Source organism: Haliotis rufescens, unplaced genomic scaffold (genome assembly GCF_023055435.1).
Source record: "Haliotis rufescens isolate VD_foot unplaced genomic scaffold, xgHalRufe1.0.p SCAF_9, whole genome shotgun sequence".
In the NCBI taxonomy this organism is placed as follows: domain Eukaryota; kingdom Metazoa; phylum Mollusca; class Gastropoda; order Lepetellida; family Haliotidae; genus Haliotis; species Haliotis rufescens.
The window spans coordinates 47,882,058-47,897,212 of NW_025964383.1; the positions used below are offsets into that span (position 1 = coordinate 47,882,058).

General features: G+C 42.3%; 1 protein-coding gene and 1 long non-coding RNA gene across 2 annotated transcripts; both read left to right on the forward strand.

Annotated features, from left to right (window-relative positions):
- The first annotated feature begins 179 nt into the window (after positions 1-179).
- LOC124117534 lies at positions 180-6,049 on the forward strand. Its single transcript, XR_006858289.2, has 2 exons — positions 180-228; positions 5,861-6,049. It is a non-coding gene; the product is annotated as an uncharacterized LOC124117534 (long non-coding RNA).
- Positions 6,050-12,177: 6,128 nt separating this feature from the next.
- Positions 12,178-14,013, forward strand: LOC125377388 (basic proline-rich protein-like). Its single transcript, XM_048390456.1, has one exon. It carries the CDS (start codon positions 12,178-12,180, stop codon positions 14,011-14,013), a length of 1,836 nt encoding a protein of 611 aa, XP_048246413.1.
- The last annotated feature ends 1,142 nt before the right edge of the window (positions 14,014-15,155 follow it).

Sequence of the window (15,155 nt, forward strand, 5' to 3'; positions counted from 1 at the left end):
GCTATCTTGACGCGGGTAGAATGATTGAAAATGTCAGCAAGCATGACGTTGGTTGGTTTGTTGTTTTATGCCGCACTCAGCAATATTCCAGTTATATGACGGCGGTATGTAAATAATCGAGTCTGGACCAGACAATCCAGTGATTGATATCATGAGCATCGATCCACGCAACCAAGTCAGCGAGCTTGACCACCCGATCCCGTTAGTCGCCTCTTGCGACAAGCATATGTAAGCATGTATGCATTATAATAAGTTGATTAGTTTAAAACTGCTTTGAAAAAGTATGTCATCTGCAATGTACATCACGAAGTGATGCGGGTCTCATACGTTTTGTATGCAGACTATATTTGTTTTTAGCTACAGCTGCAAAACCAGTCATATTTCAATGAAACAAGATGAGCCTAAATAGTTGTCAAAAATTGTTTTTGCTTTTTTGTGCGGCTGACAATCTATCTTTTTTTAAATAATAATTTGTAAAAGGGTTAAAATAAGTTAAAATGAAGCTTAAAATAAATAAAGATAAATACTGCATGAAATAGAAGAAATATAAGAATTGATACAAACAACAACTTCTCGAAGACCCTGACCTAATCCTGTATGATGATAGGGAATTGTATACCAAAAGGAGGCTACTAATACAACTATCCTGAATAGTATGAGGGCGGTCGGGTAGCCTAGTGGTTAAAGCGTTCGCTCGTCACGCCGAAGACCCGGGTTCGATTCCCGACATGGGTACAATGTGTGAAGCCCATTTCTGGTGACCCCCGCCGTGATATTGCTGGAATATTGCTAAAAGCGGCGTAAAACCATACTCACTCACTGAATAGTATGAAAATATCTTGATCAGATATGAGAACAGATAAAATAACAAAAGATGAAAAGGAATGAAATTGTTAATCAAACCAAGATAAAATAAAAAGCACAACAAATTATGTTGATGGAATTAGACAAAATAAAAAAATAAACTAATCTGCATATTTCAATCACTGTAGAGAGGTTAAAATATGTGATGTGTCATTTATGACATCAAATTGAAAGCCAAATATAAGTTTGCTGTTCCTATTTAGTCATAGCAGGACAATAATTAATTATTTGTTTGATTTCAGAATGACAATAGAAACCATGTCAGCAGATCAATCAAAGAATTAAGGTTGCAATCTTGGCCTGTAGATATAGATTTTGTTACACTCCAGTTCAGAGTGACAAGAATAAATTTAACTTGTCTTCTTTCAAACTTTTGTATATATTCTTTCTTTGACAGTCATCATGAAACCACTGGCTACCAAATATTCATACACCAAATCTACTAAACAAAATTACACAAGTATCGTGGAACATAAAAAATACATTTGGCAATCTCCAGGATAAGAGTTAGTGAAACAGGTTTTCAAATGTACTAGTAAGTGTGTCTGGTCAAAATGATGAAGTTCATGCAGATAAATGTATGATTTGATAATACTTGATAGGACCAAACAAAAATATCAAAGTATTCTTTTCATAAAGTTTCAAAAATGAATATACAAATATATATTTACAGTCTATCTACACTATATCTTTATATCTTGAAATTATGTCATCGCAGTATGATTTCAATTATTAAATCATTGAGATATCTTACAAAAAGTTCAGCATGCTTAAAATATATCCATCATGTTCATGTTGTTTAGTTTTTGCCAGATATTACAAAAATCTGATAATATTGTCTGCCATCAAACATGTGAATGGCGTTTTATGGTACCTATGAACATACTAACCTCACATTGTAACCAAAAAATGCAATGGAATAAAATTTCATCTTGGAGAATTACTTATATTCCCACAGTCTGTTCAGTCGGTAATAAAATGCCAAAGTGGGTCGGGGAAAAAACTATCTGACATAGCATCCCCAAACATTGTTATTTTTTTCTATGTTTCCAAAACCTGAAAATACATTTAAGGAATCACTGTTATTCTAATTTGGACAACCTGGAAACCAAATAATTAAAATCAATTCTTATATATAGAACAGGCAAATAGAATGTGTGGTGGTTCAATTAAATAATTCTGAATCTTATAGTTGTTTATAAGGGAGTGCCTGATATGCAGCTATCTAAAATCATCTGGATTCCTCATATTTAACCATCTGGATTCCTCATATTTAACAATCTGGATTTCTCATATTTAACAAAGAAAAACAAATATAAATTTTATGTTTTTATTTCTCACAATATAAGGTTGTTTATCGTCCACTTCAGTTAATCAGGCTTTTCAAAACTTAACATGGCCCGGGTGTCTTAATCAGTCAAAAGCACATGATTGAATTTCAGAAGAAAATAATTTTCTTGCTTGTAAACAAATGGTACAATGTGTTTTTTTAGAATAGTTTTATTCAAACATCACGAGTCTGATAAATATTAGTCATGTTGTTGAGTGAGTGAATAAGGTTTTTCCCTTCCTCGTACTATTTATGTGAAATGTGACAGGAAGCACATTTGTCGATTGTGTCAATGTGGTTTTTCACTTCCTCGTCCTATTTATGTGAAATGTGACAGGAAGCACATTTGTCGATTGTGTCAATGTGGCTTTTCACTTCCTCGTCCTATTTAAGTGAAATGTGTCAGGGAGCGCATTGTAACCATTGTGTAACCATCAGCAGAAAGCTCCTCCAGATATCCATCACCGGACATGGTTTCAGTTTCAGCATATATCTTCTCCATGAAGAAAGGAAATCAACAGAGTGGACTCTGTAGACTGTGTAGATATTGTGGGGGAATTCCAGGATTAGATCTTGTCGTTCATGCCTTGCGGGTGGAGAGTTTTCAGATAAAAAGTCCATTTAAGTTAAATGGATCGGCGCCTAGCCGTGCTCTGGTCTGACTCGGGGTCTGTTTTAAGCTGTAGTATGTCAGATAGTGTAGGTGTCTGGTTGAGTGTCCTACAGAATTAAGTGTTCAGCGACTGGTTTGTCCCTTTGATGGTTGATTTCGGCAAAGTGTTTGCAGAAGTGTCGTTTCGTTTCTCCTACGTATTGTTTATCACATATGGATTAGGATAAAGAATAGATTATGTTTCTACTTTTACAAGTGCGAATGGCATTTATATTCTTTGCCTGTTGTGTGGCTACTGAAGGTGTTGGGTGGCTTCATGTTCACGCAGATTTTACGATTGTATGTGACGGCTGTCATCTAGGTTGGTCACAGTTCGGCCACTGATTTGTGGTTTGAGTGGTGGATATGTCATTGCTGCTTTCATGAGAATGTCTCTAAGTGTTCGGTTCTTTCTGTATGCCGTGATGTGTGGGACTCGAAAAGTGTCTTTGCAGGTATCTGACCCTATAAAGTAGGTGCCAAGAGTTTTTGGAACTGACCTTGAGTGCAGTGGGGTTGTAATCTGTGATAAAGATCACTGGTGTGGTGTCTTTGAGGGTGTCTGTTTTTGTAATAAGAGGTATGTTCTCTCTTTAGCATTTCCTCTCATTTTATTATCCATGAAGGTTTTCTTAGGGTATCCTCTACAAAGATCGTACTTTACTAGATTATTACTTTTGGAACTCACATTGTGATTGCGAGCTGCATATCTTTTTGAGTTGGAGGAATTGGCTGTATGGTCCTTTGACTTTAATGTGATGCGGATGACAGGAAGTATATAGCAGATACAAATGTTTATCCGTGGGTTGGCAATAAAGGTCAAAGTCCAGTTTACTTGTTTTCCGGTTGAAGATGACCCATGTGTCTAGGAAAGCCACTTTTTCCCGAGACAATTCGGCAGTGAATTTAATGGTTGGATTTAATTCATTGATTTCTTTGATGGTAAATTCTAATCTGATGTAACCCAAAGTTCAGGTGAGGAAAATGTCGTCGACAAATCTGACGTATAGGTTTGAGGTATCAGTGGTTTATTTGAGAAGGGTTTTTTTGGTTCTAGTTCTCCCATGAATATGTTTGCGTAGGATGGGGCTAGTTTAGTGCCCATTGTTGTTCCTCTTATTTGTACAAAGTGTTCATTGTTAAAAACGAAATTGTTCTTAGTAAAGATAGTAAGCTATTGGGCTGATAGACCAGTTGTGTTTGAAACGTCTAATTGCCTGGGCTACCGATCGAAGGCCTTCCGTGTTTGGTATGTTGGTGTAAAGGGATGTGACGTCCATAGTGACAAGGATGATGTCGCTGATTGGTGGGAGGATGAAATAACATGGAGTCTGGATAAAGTTGGGGGTGTCCCTTATGTAGCTAGGATGATTTTTGACGAACTTTTTTATGTGTTCATCAATAAAGCTGCTAATCAGTTCAGTGGTGGTACCATTAGGCTTTTGTGAAGTTTAGGCAGGAGGTAGAACCGATCGGGTTTGGAGTCTTTGGGTAACAGTCCATTCAATGTTTTATATGTAACTTCTTCTGAAGATTTTAGTGAGAAGATGTGTATTAGCAAATTCCATTGTGGGATCATGTTTTTTTAAATATTTTTATTAAAGTGGGCGTCACTGAGTTGACCTGTGGCCTCTGTTATATAATAACAACTGCTGATGTTTTGTCAGCTTTCTAAATCACGATTTCAGAGTTGTGTTTGAGACTTTTCATGTGTGATCTTTGTGCACACGTCAGATTGTTGCGTGAGAAGGTTATGGTGTTCATTTTGAGGAACTGGTGTTTAACTGATTTGATAAATGCATCAAGCGTCGGGCCTGTGCCCGGATTTGGGGTCTAGGTACTTCGTGGACCAAATTTCCGCTCTAGATCATTGAAATTATCATATGTGTCCGTTTTGTTGGCCTCATAAAAAAAGCCTTTAGATCGGTGTATATTTTGCTAAAATCCGTTTCTAACGGTGTAGGGCTAAAAGTGAGGCCCTTACAATTACTAAGAACGCTAAGTTCTGTCTCATTAAATTGATAATCAGACAGATTGATAACAAAAGCAGTTTGGTAACTTTCAGAATTTTTATTTGAACCGTTATCATTAAGATTCAAATTGGAAAACTTATGGCTAATATCAGTGTTATTATGGCCGCTCACACTGAGAGCATTGGCAAGCTGCCTGAGGACTTTTTCCAGCTGGATGTGTCCCGATTGGTCTGGAGTTGATGTTGAAGCGGTTAAAGGGCCGTGAGTTTCTTGGCTCTTGGCGGCGTGGTCTGTTGCGAGGGGTTGTTGTGGGTTCCATAAACAATTTGGGGTCATAGGGGGTTCTTTCCATTAAACTCTAGTTTGAGTTCGTTGAAACGTTTTATCCTATTTTGTGTGCCAGTTGGTGGATCCCCGAGTTGAAATTGTTTGGCACGCAGCACAGGTTGTATCCAGGGAAGTCTTGTCAGCATCCCTTTGGAGTTTATTTTTCTCCATAGTGGCTATAGGTCTCTGAGTTCACATATGTTCAATTGCAGTTGGGAAATATGTGTCCATGAGTTATATGGTGCATGATTTTACAGCTTCACTTCTGGTTCTGGCCAACTCTTGATTGTTGTTTGATAATGTTGGATGAATGGTCTAAAAGACTTTTCTCTTTACATGCAATCATAAACCCCATTTGCATGTTATTACGAGCAATTTTGCTCGTGCGCTTTAGGTTATCAGGTAAATCCACCGGTTTTGCGAAATTCTCAGCTGATTTGGACTGAATAGTTCCTAATTCAACTCTGTTCCTTTTGCTCAACGGTTCTACTTGAACCACAGTGGTGAAGGTGCGGCTTTCCAGGCTGCTGAAAGAGGAAGACGATTATATATCAGCCATTACACTCAGGTGATAGAGAGGTGTGATAGATCAGTATTGGGTTTGGGCTAAGACTCAAGAGTAATCTCAGGTGACTAGTTTCGAGCTTAGGGGCTCTCATCAGAATGTTTGTGAGCAGGTAGGGGAGCTCCTGATATATACACTTTGTGTTCCAGGCGTTCCCGATGATACCGGTGGAGTTCACTGGTGGAATGGTACCGGTGGACCAATGATCTCGCTGTTACCAGTGGGCCTTGAGTTGTGTTCTCAAAACCGATGGACTGGTGGCGGGGCTTGGAGTGACAGTCTGGCTACCGGTGATCATGATTTTATGATCGCTTCAATAAATTTGTGTTTCAAACTTATTGTTTAAGTTTTGTGGGGTTTTTTTTATCACGGATGTCGTCATGGGCCGTATGCATTAAGGTGCAGTTAGGTGTATACCTTAGGTCAGAGGACTTAAAACAAGACAAACCCTTGGTATTGGATCCAAACTTATTTATTTGTGGACCCAGTTGGCCTTAATGTGGGAATATGTTGCCTACTAATGTTTATCGGAATACATGGCTTAACCATGTCCTCCCCATTCTGTTGCCTATAAACAGACCAGAGTTCTGTGTCTAGATTGTGGCTTGTGGCTAGTGGTGGCTAGAATGTCCGTGTTGTTTGAGATGTTTTTTGTAGTCATCATGCCGTTTATATGACTTTTGGCATATAGTGCAGATGGGTGAGTAAGTGAGTATGGTTTTACGCCGCTTTTAGCAATATTCCAGCAATATCACGGCGGGGGACACCAGAAATGGGCTTCACACATTGTACCCATGACGACAATCGAACCCGGGTCTTCGTGACGAGCGAACGCTTTAACCACTAGGCTACCCGACCGCCCCTATAGTACAGGTGAACATATGTAAACTATCAGCGCTCCTAATGTGTATGTGTAGCCCGTCCCGGCGAGACTAGCTGTTTGGACTTTGTAGGCAATCGAGGGCTTCAATGATTGTGACTACTAACTGTGACGTCACAGAGATAGACGTCACAGTTAGTAGTGATGTGATGTCTCTGGCCTCAAAGCCTGAAATAAATAATTCAATAATATTCAGTATCAGTATCAGTTCAATAATATTGTAATAATATTTCTACTTCTATGTTTTTTTAAATAAACAATGCATATTCACCTTCACTCAAAATATTGCTTGTTTAGAAAACAACATTCTTCTGAAATAGAGAAATTTTAGGAAAATTAATCACAGTGAATAACATTACATGCTACTTTAGAACAATCTTGAAGGCATCAATTCATCTGATATACTAGTATGTCTAAAACTCAAACAGCATATTCTGTGTAAACACAACAGATGCATCAATTTAATGCCAGAGTATTTACTGCAGTTATTTATGTCAATGTCACACAGAAATTTTAATGAAACAGTTTTTAATATTTGTATTATGTATTTAATCATGAAATACTTTGTTTAGTCTGACCATGCTGAAAACATACTTTCGCTAGAGTGAAATAAATAAGATTTTTAACGTTTCGTCACACCTACAGTCAGTCAGCCTCATTGACACTATGCTTTTCTGAGTAAGGTCATGAAGATCACTAAGAAAATATAATAGGAATAAGACTTGTATTTTTTTTGTCAAATGAAATGTTTATCTCATCTTTTGGTTTAATTAAGTTAATATTTTGACTTGTGGATGTGCCACTCATGAAAATATTAACTTTTTCAGATCACAAGATGAGATAAATTCATTCTATCATCGTTATTTGAAATGAAGAACAAATTTCCTTTATGTATTTATGCTTTTTTATAATTTTCGTCTTGATTAAATTATCAAAATTATCACGCCAAAATATTACATCATAACAACATAATTATTGCACACTATCATCTAATATATAAATTAATATGATTAATAATCAATAAAACATAACATGGCATTTGCTTGCACAAAAGTAATTATTTTGTTTGAAACGTTTCAAAACATGTATGTGTAAAAAAAACCAGATGGATTTCACAATTAAACAAAGGGAATAAATGAATTATGATTGCAATACCCATGGGAATTACACAACATCAATAAAAATAATTTATAGTAATCTCAATCTCAATTTATGAATTTGAAATAATTGAATACAGACTGTTAAAGAGTTATCTGTTTCTGTACATTACATAAAGATCACATGTAGACTGAACATTTACTGGCCTTTAATTAGTTGGGGATTTCTTCATTTCATGACATGATTAATTTGGTACAGAAAAGTAAATAACATTTTGGTAGAAATATTGTTTACAAAATTGCTGTTCTTCTCTTTAAATATTCACACGCCCTTTATGCAATAATTCAGTTGCAATATTACACCTCATGCGCTATCTAATACTATTCACAATCACAGCGGCACTAGTAGATCTAGAGGTCTAATAATTTATTGGAATGTATTTGAGTCCATTACAATGTTCACCAAATACACAACTGATGCAAAATTCTTATTTGTTTATGATTGTTAATTCTTAATAAGTTAGCTGTCGGGTAGCCTAGTGGTTAAAGCGTTCGCTCGTCACGCCGACGACCCGGGTTCGATTTCCGACATGGGTACAATGTGTGAAGCCAATTTCTGGTGTCCCTCTCCGTGATATTGCTGGAATATTGCTAAAAGCGGCATAAAACCATACTCACTCACTCACTCTCAATAAGTTACAATAAGATAACTTATATCAATTTTGTTAGTTTCGGACATCTAGATCTATCTAGATATAGTCAAAAGGTCAATATTGTCTACTTGACTTCAAATACAACTCGCAACTGACGCGATCCCAGTAGGATTTGTATTAAGTCTGGTCAGCTACCATAAACTGCACTGGGGATTACCAGGTGGTCATGAATATTGGAAATTGAAATCACAACAGAACGGCCTGACTCACTTGATAAATTTATATCAGTAAGGAGACCAGATAACAATAGAATATTTTGTCAGTGATAAGAATAAGAATAATGTTCAAGCCTCGCTTTCAAACCGGAAGTAGCGAAGTGTGAAAAAGGTCAATACAAATTGATTACGGAAGCCTTTTAGGGCCATTTGGTTTTGTTGTTGTGGAGCAATGTGTTTTTTAAAGGAAATCGATACTGTCTTGTAATTTCAAGATACTAAGTTGAAATTTCAAGATACTTAGTTGAAATTTCAAGATACTATCTTGATATTTCAGACCCGTTAAGATCCGGGGTAGAATAGGTCTTCAGCAACCCATGCATGCTTGCCGTAAAAGGCGACTCTGCTTTTCGTAAGAGGCGACTAAAGGGATCGGGTGGTCAGACTGCCGTCATATTGCTGGAACATTGCTGAGTGCAACCAACTTGAAATTTCAAGATACTAAGTTGAATTTTCAAGATACTGATTAAGTTGAATTTTAAAGATACTAATTAAGTTGAATTTTCAAGATGATTATCTTGAATGTATCTCGAAAAATTCAAGATACTAGGTTGAAACTTCAAGTTAGTATCTTGAAATTTCAACCTAACATCTAATTTCAAGATTTTGTTTTAATTAAAAACAAGTGGCCCTAAAAGGCTTCCGTATTGATAACATTCGCGAGACTTTAAGTCTTTCTCCTGCTACTGCCATGTCGTGTTCCACCAACAAGCGCAGACATCGGCAAGGCGTGTACCACATTGTTGCACCGACCACTCAAAGTGTTTACCGTAGTTTAGGCACAAAGTGATATCTTATGTATTAGATACCGCCATACTGTCCCCCATGGTTGATTGTTAGTGTGGGGCGGGGTTGATAGATTACTCAATATTCATCGCTGTGACAGCTTCGTTTCTGAAGTGGCGCCTCGTCTCAATCTTTCTCATCAGAATCACGCTATTTGACGCAGTGACGCAGTGATCGCGGAGGCACTGTCATGCATGACCATATGCATGCTTGTATGTGATCCTGACCAGATGAGTTGCATGTGTTGCCAACAGAGATACGTGCACACACATTACCAAATACGGTGCATATAAATCCAGTACACTGGTTACGTGGTATGCATGCGCGGCCTGTCGGCATAATCGTTTTGAACCCGGGTCGAACTTTGCCATGATTGTAACGCAGATCGTCCATTGTGGTCTTGGTGCTTATCTCAATGTTAACAATAAAAACATTTCTGCATAGTGTCCAGTGTGTAATCAGGTTGACAATGTGGCTCATTATTTACTTACTTGCCAAAAATATGTCAATCAGGGTAAGGCAATGGTGGAGTCTCTAACAGTTCTCAATATTGACTAGACGTTTATGTTCTGGAAATATCGTTCGCCATGACGTTCAGAATGTCATTCTTGCTTGTATTAGTGAGTGAGTGAGTATGGTTTTACACCGCTTTTAGCAATATTCCAGCAATATCACGGCGGGGGACACCAGAAATGGGCTTCACACATTGTCCCATGTCGGGAATCGAACCCGGGTCTTCGGCGTGACGAGCGAACGCTTTAACCACCAGGCTACCCGACCGCCCCCCTTGCTTGTATTAAAGCATGTGGCAGTTTCCCTACTCTATGAACTATCTAGGTAATTAGCAAAGATTTATTATGGGCAAGGTGTAATTGGCCCTAGTTGCCCGAACACCTATAAAACTTTTGAATAACCAATCAATCAATCAAACGCAGATCGTTCAAACCATTCCTAACTGCAGAACTTATTGTTAAGGACATGTCTCATTAAATTTGTATCTCAAATACTCGAAAAATAAAATCGGTCTCTTGGGTGATGTGTTCTCCATGCTTCCCCAGACCAGTCACCTTGCACCTTGAGTTCCACACGAATATGTCCCCACGCGCAATAAAGGCGGTAAATTTAACATGGAACAATGGCCACAGAAAACAAAACTAACTCGCGTACGTCGGAACCTGTCAATCCCGGGGTGGAGATATGGCATGCCGTGTCCATTCCTCCACCGATTCGCAGCCCTGGTCAACAAAGGTGAGAACGCCCTACCCTCCCGAGCCATGCATGTAGAATATTGTCGCCTCGTCGCAAGTCTCACTGAGGATGAAGACTTGCTGGAGATCTCCAGAAGGTACCGTCTGTTTGTGACTCAGTGGCGCCCCCTGGCCAGACTGAAGGACATAAGGAAAAGCTATTGCGGCTTTCACGTGGACATTTGCCGCATGACCAGATTCAGATCAACACCCGCTCCCAGCTGTGTCCCCATGTCTCAGCCGATGGTGGCGAGAATTGACGACTACATCGGTTACGGATGCTTCGCAACCCAGGATATCATGCAAGGGCAGACTGTGTGCGAGTATATTGGTGAAGTCATCGGTCAAAAGGTCAAGAACGAGAGGTCAGATATGTATACCCAATGTGGGGTAGCCAATAGGGTTATCCATCTGCCGAACGGGATGTATTTGGACGGGAATCGCAACATGGATGGCGAACCAGTAGATGGGCAAAAGAACGTGGCGGTGTTCATCAACCACTCTTCCAGCAGGCCAAACTGTGCGCTGAAGATCATAAAGGATGGCGTTAGGACGCGGTACGCTCTTGTCGCGCGAACTGCCATTTCTAAGGGTGGCCAGTTGAAGATGTTTTACGGAGATACCAGGCCTGGCCTAGAGGGCTGGTACTATGAGCGGACAATGTACAGGAAAAGCCGCTTAGAGGAGAAAGTAGCAGCGAACAGGGAACTCCGCTTAATGGGGAAGATATCAAAAGCTAAGAGCGAACACCCCACTGAGGAGACGGTACACGCACAGAACAGCGAACACGCCACCGTGGAGACGGTATACCCACAGAACCACGAACAAACCACTGTGGAGACGGTACACACACCGGACAGCGAATACCCCTCAGTGGAGATGGTACAAGCATGGAACAGCAAACACCCCACTGTGCATATTGTACAAGCACCGAACAGCGAGCACCGCACTGTGGAGATGGTACAATCACGGTACAGCGAACATACCATGCATTGTGGAGACAGTACAAGCACCGAACAGAGAACAACCCACTTTGGAGACGGTAAAAGCACCAAACAGCAAAGCCCAACTGTGAACACGACACTATCAGAGAACAGCGAACACCTCACTGTGGACAGGGCACCAAACGGGAACAGCGAACACCTCAGTGGACAGGGCACCATCAGAGAACAGCAAACACCTCAATGGACAGGGCACAAACAGAAAACTGAGAACACTCCATTGTGGACAGGACACCCAACAGAGAACTGAGAACACCTCATTGTGGACAGGACACCAACAGATGACAGCAAACACCCCATAGTGGACAGGGCACCAACAGAGAACACCCCCTTCCGGACAGGGCACCACCAGAGAACTGAGAACACTCCATTTTGAACAGGGCACCAACAGAGATCTGAGAACACCCCATTGTGGACAGGGCACCAACAGAGAACACCCCATTGTGGACAGGGCACCACCAGATGACAGCGAACATCCCATTGTGGACAGGGCACCACCAGATGACAGCGAACACCCCATTGTGGGCATGGCACCACCAGATGACCGCAAACACCCCATTGTGGGCAGGGCACCACCAGATGACCGCAAACACCCCATTGTGGGCAGGGCACCACCAGATGACATCAAACACCCCATTGTGGGCAGGGCACCACCAGATGACCGCAAACACCCCATTGTGGGCAGGGCACCACCAGATGACCGCAAACACCCCATTGTGGGCATGGCACCACCAGATGACAGCGAACACCCCATTGTGGGCATGGCACCACCAGATGACAGCGAACACCCCATTGTGGACAGGGCACCACCAGATGACAGCGAACACCCCATTGTGGACAGGGCACCACCAGATGACAGCGAACACCCCATTGTGGGCATGGCACCACCAGATGACAGCGAACACCCCATTGTGGGCATGGCACCACCAGATGACAGCAAACACCCCATTGTGGACAGGGCACCACCAGATGACCGCAAACACCCCATTGTGGGCAGGGCACCACCAGATGACCGCAAACACCCCATTGTGGGCAGGGCACCACCAGATGACCGCCAACACCCCATTGTGGACAGGGCACCACAAGATGACCGCAAACACCCCATTGTGGACAGGGCACCACCAGATGACCGCAAACACCCCATTGTGGGCATGGCACCACCAGATGACCGCAAACATCCCATTGTGGGCAGGGCACCACCAGATGACCGCAAACACCCCATTGTGGACAGGGCACCACCAGATGACCACAAACACCCCATTGTGGGCAGGGCACCACCAGATGACAGCAAACACCCCATTGTGGGCAGGGCACCACCAGATGACCGCAAACACCCCATTGTGGACAGGGCACCACCAGATAACCGCAAACATCCCATTGTGGGCAGGGCACCACCAGATGACAGCGAACACCCCATTGTGGACAGGGCACCACCAGATGACCGCAAACACTCCATTGTGGACAGGGCACCACCAGATGACCGCAAACACTCCATTGTTGACAGGGCACCACCAGATGACCGCAAACACCCCATTGTGGACAGGGCACCAACAGATGACAGCAAACACCCCATTGTGGACAGGGCACCACCAGATGACCGCAAACACCCCATTGTGGGCATGGCACCACCAGATGACCACAAACACCCCATTGTGGGCATGGCACCACCAGATGACCACAAACACCCCATTGTGGACAGGGCACCACCAGATGACCGCAAACACCCCATTGTGGGCATGGCACCACCAGATGACAGTGAACACCCCATTGTGGACAGGGCACCACCAGATGACAGCAAACACCCCATTGTGGGCAGGGCACCACCAGATGACAGCAAACACCCCATTGTGGACAGGGCACCACCAGATGACCACAAACACCCCATTGTGGGCATGGCACCACCAGATGACAGCGAACACCCCATTGTGGGCATGGCACCACCAGATGACAGCAAACACCCCATTGTGGGCATGGCACCACCAGATGACAGCAAACACCCCATTGTGGGCAGGGCACCACCAGATGACAGCGAACACCCCATTGTGGACAGGGCACCACCAGATGACCGCAAACATCCCATTGTGGGCAGGGCACCACAAGATGACCGCAAACACCCCATTGTGGGCATGGCACCACCAGATGACCGCAAACACCCCATTGTGGGCAGGGCACCACCAGATGACCGCAAACATCCCATTGTGGGCAGGGCACCACCAGATGACTGCAAACACCCCATTGTGGACAGGGCACCACCAGATGACCGCAAACATCCCATTGTGGACAGGGCACCACCAGATGACCGCAAACACCCCCATTGTGGGCATGGCACCACCAATGAGAGCGAAACAGACTGGAGAAGATGAGAACAGCCAAACAGTTAACAGAACTGGGATGAAAACTCAGGAAGTTGGCATCTTTTCAGTTTAAAGGGAGTTATTTGTTTCAATCAAAATTATATATTTTCAGAGACTAAACGATTGTCTTGTGTGCTCAAACACAACCAGGTCACTTCACTGTACAACCAATCAGATGTGTTATTAAACATATTTCATTAGTGAAGTTGTATATATTGTATTATAATCCCGTGGCAAGTCCCAACAGAGGGTCAGGATATACAGGTCTCATTGCACCAGGTGAGAGTGACTTCCACTGCATCAGCAGTATTGCATCCCTAGAGCGAAACAAGGATAAAATACTCATCTCCCCCGCCAATACGACATGTCCCGTTGTGTGCAAGGCAAGAAATAGTGTACTGCCATTTTCAGTCTAAGTCAAAGTCGTTTGCTATGGAAACTCGAAAAAATATTTTTTTTAAAAATACCAAACTATCAAACGGCACCAGTTCACCACTGGACCTATCTATGTGCCAAGTTGTTTAAGATATTGTTTATGTTTTTTGAGTTATGCTCCGAAAACAAAATGTGATGGGTGGGATGGACAGCACCCATTCCTATATCCCCCTTCCACTTCTTGGCAGGTGATAACTAACCTGAACGTTCCAAGTTCACAAATCAGGCCCACACCACGCGCTGGGATTCCTGGTCAGAACAGGTCCCCTGCACCCTGTCCTTGTTCTAAGAGTGAAGTAGTCCCACACCACGCGCTGGGATTCCTGGTCAGAACGGGGCCCCTGCACCCTGTCCTTGTTCTAAGAGTGAAGTAGTCCCACACCACGCGCTGGGATTCCTGGTCAGAACGGGGCCCCTGCACCCTGTCCTTGTTCTAAGAGTGAAGTAGTCCCACACCACGCGCTGGGATTCCTGGTCAGAACGGGGCCCCTGCACCCTGTCCTTGTTCTAAGAGCGAAGTAGCATGGGTAGCAAGTGAATCTGTGGCTTGACTGATAAGGGTACAAGGCTTCAATTAAATCTCTCGACAATAAGCTGTATAATAAACTAAAAGCCTCTATATACGTTAGTGAGCACCTCCAGGGTGATATGGATTTCGATCTGTGAAAGTCCGGGGTACAATGGGTCTTCAGCAACCCATGCTTGCCAAAAAACAA

What these genes read in the sequence shown, in the direction of transcription:
- LOC125377388 (XM_048390456.1), top strand. Translation starts at nt 12,178, where the DNA reads ATGGCACCACCAGATGACCGCAAACACCCCATTGTGGGCAGGGCACCA.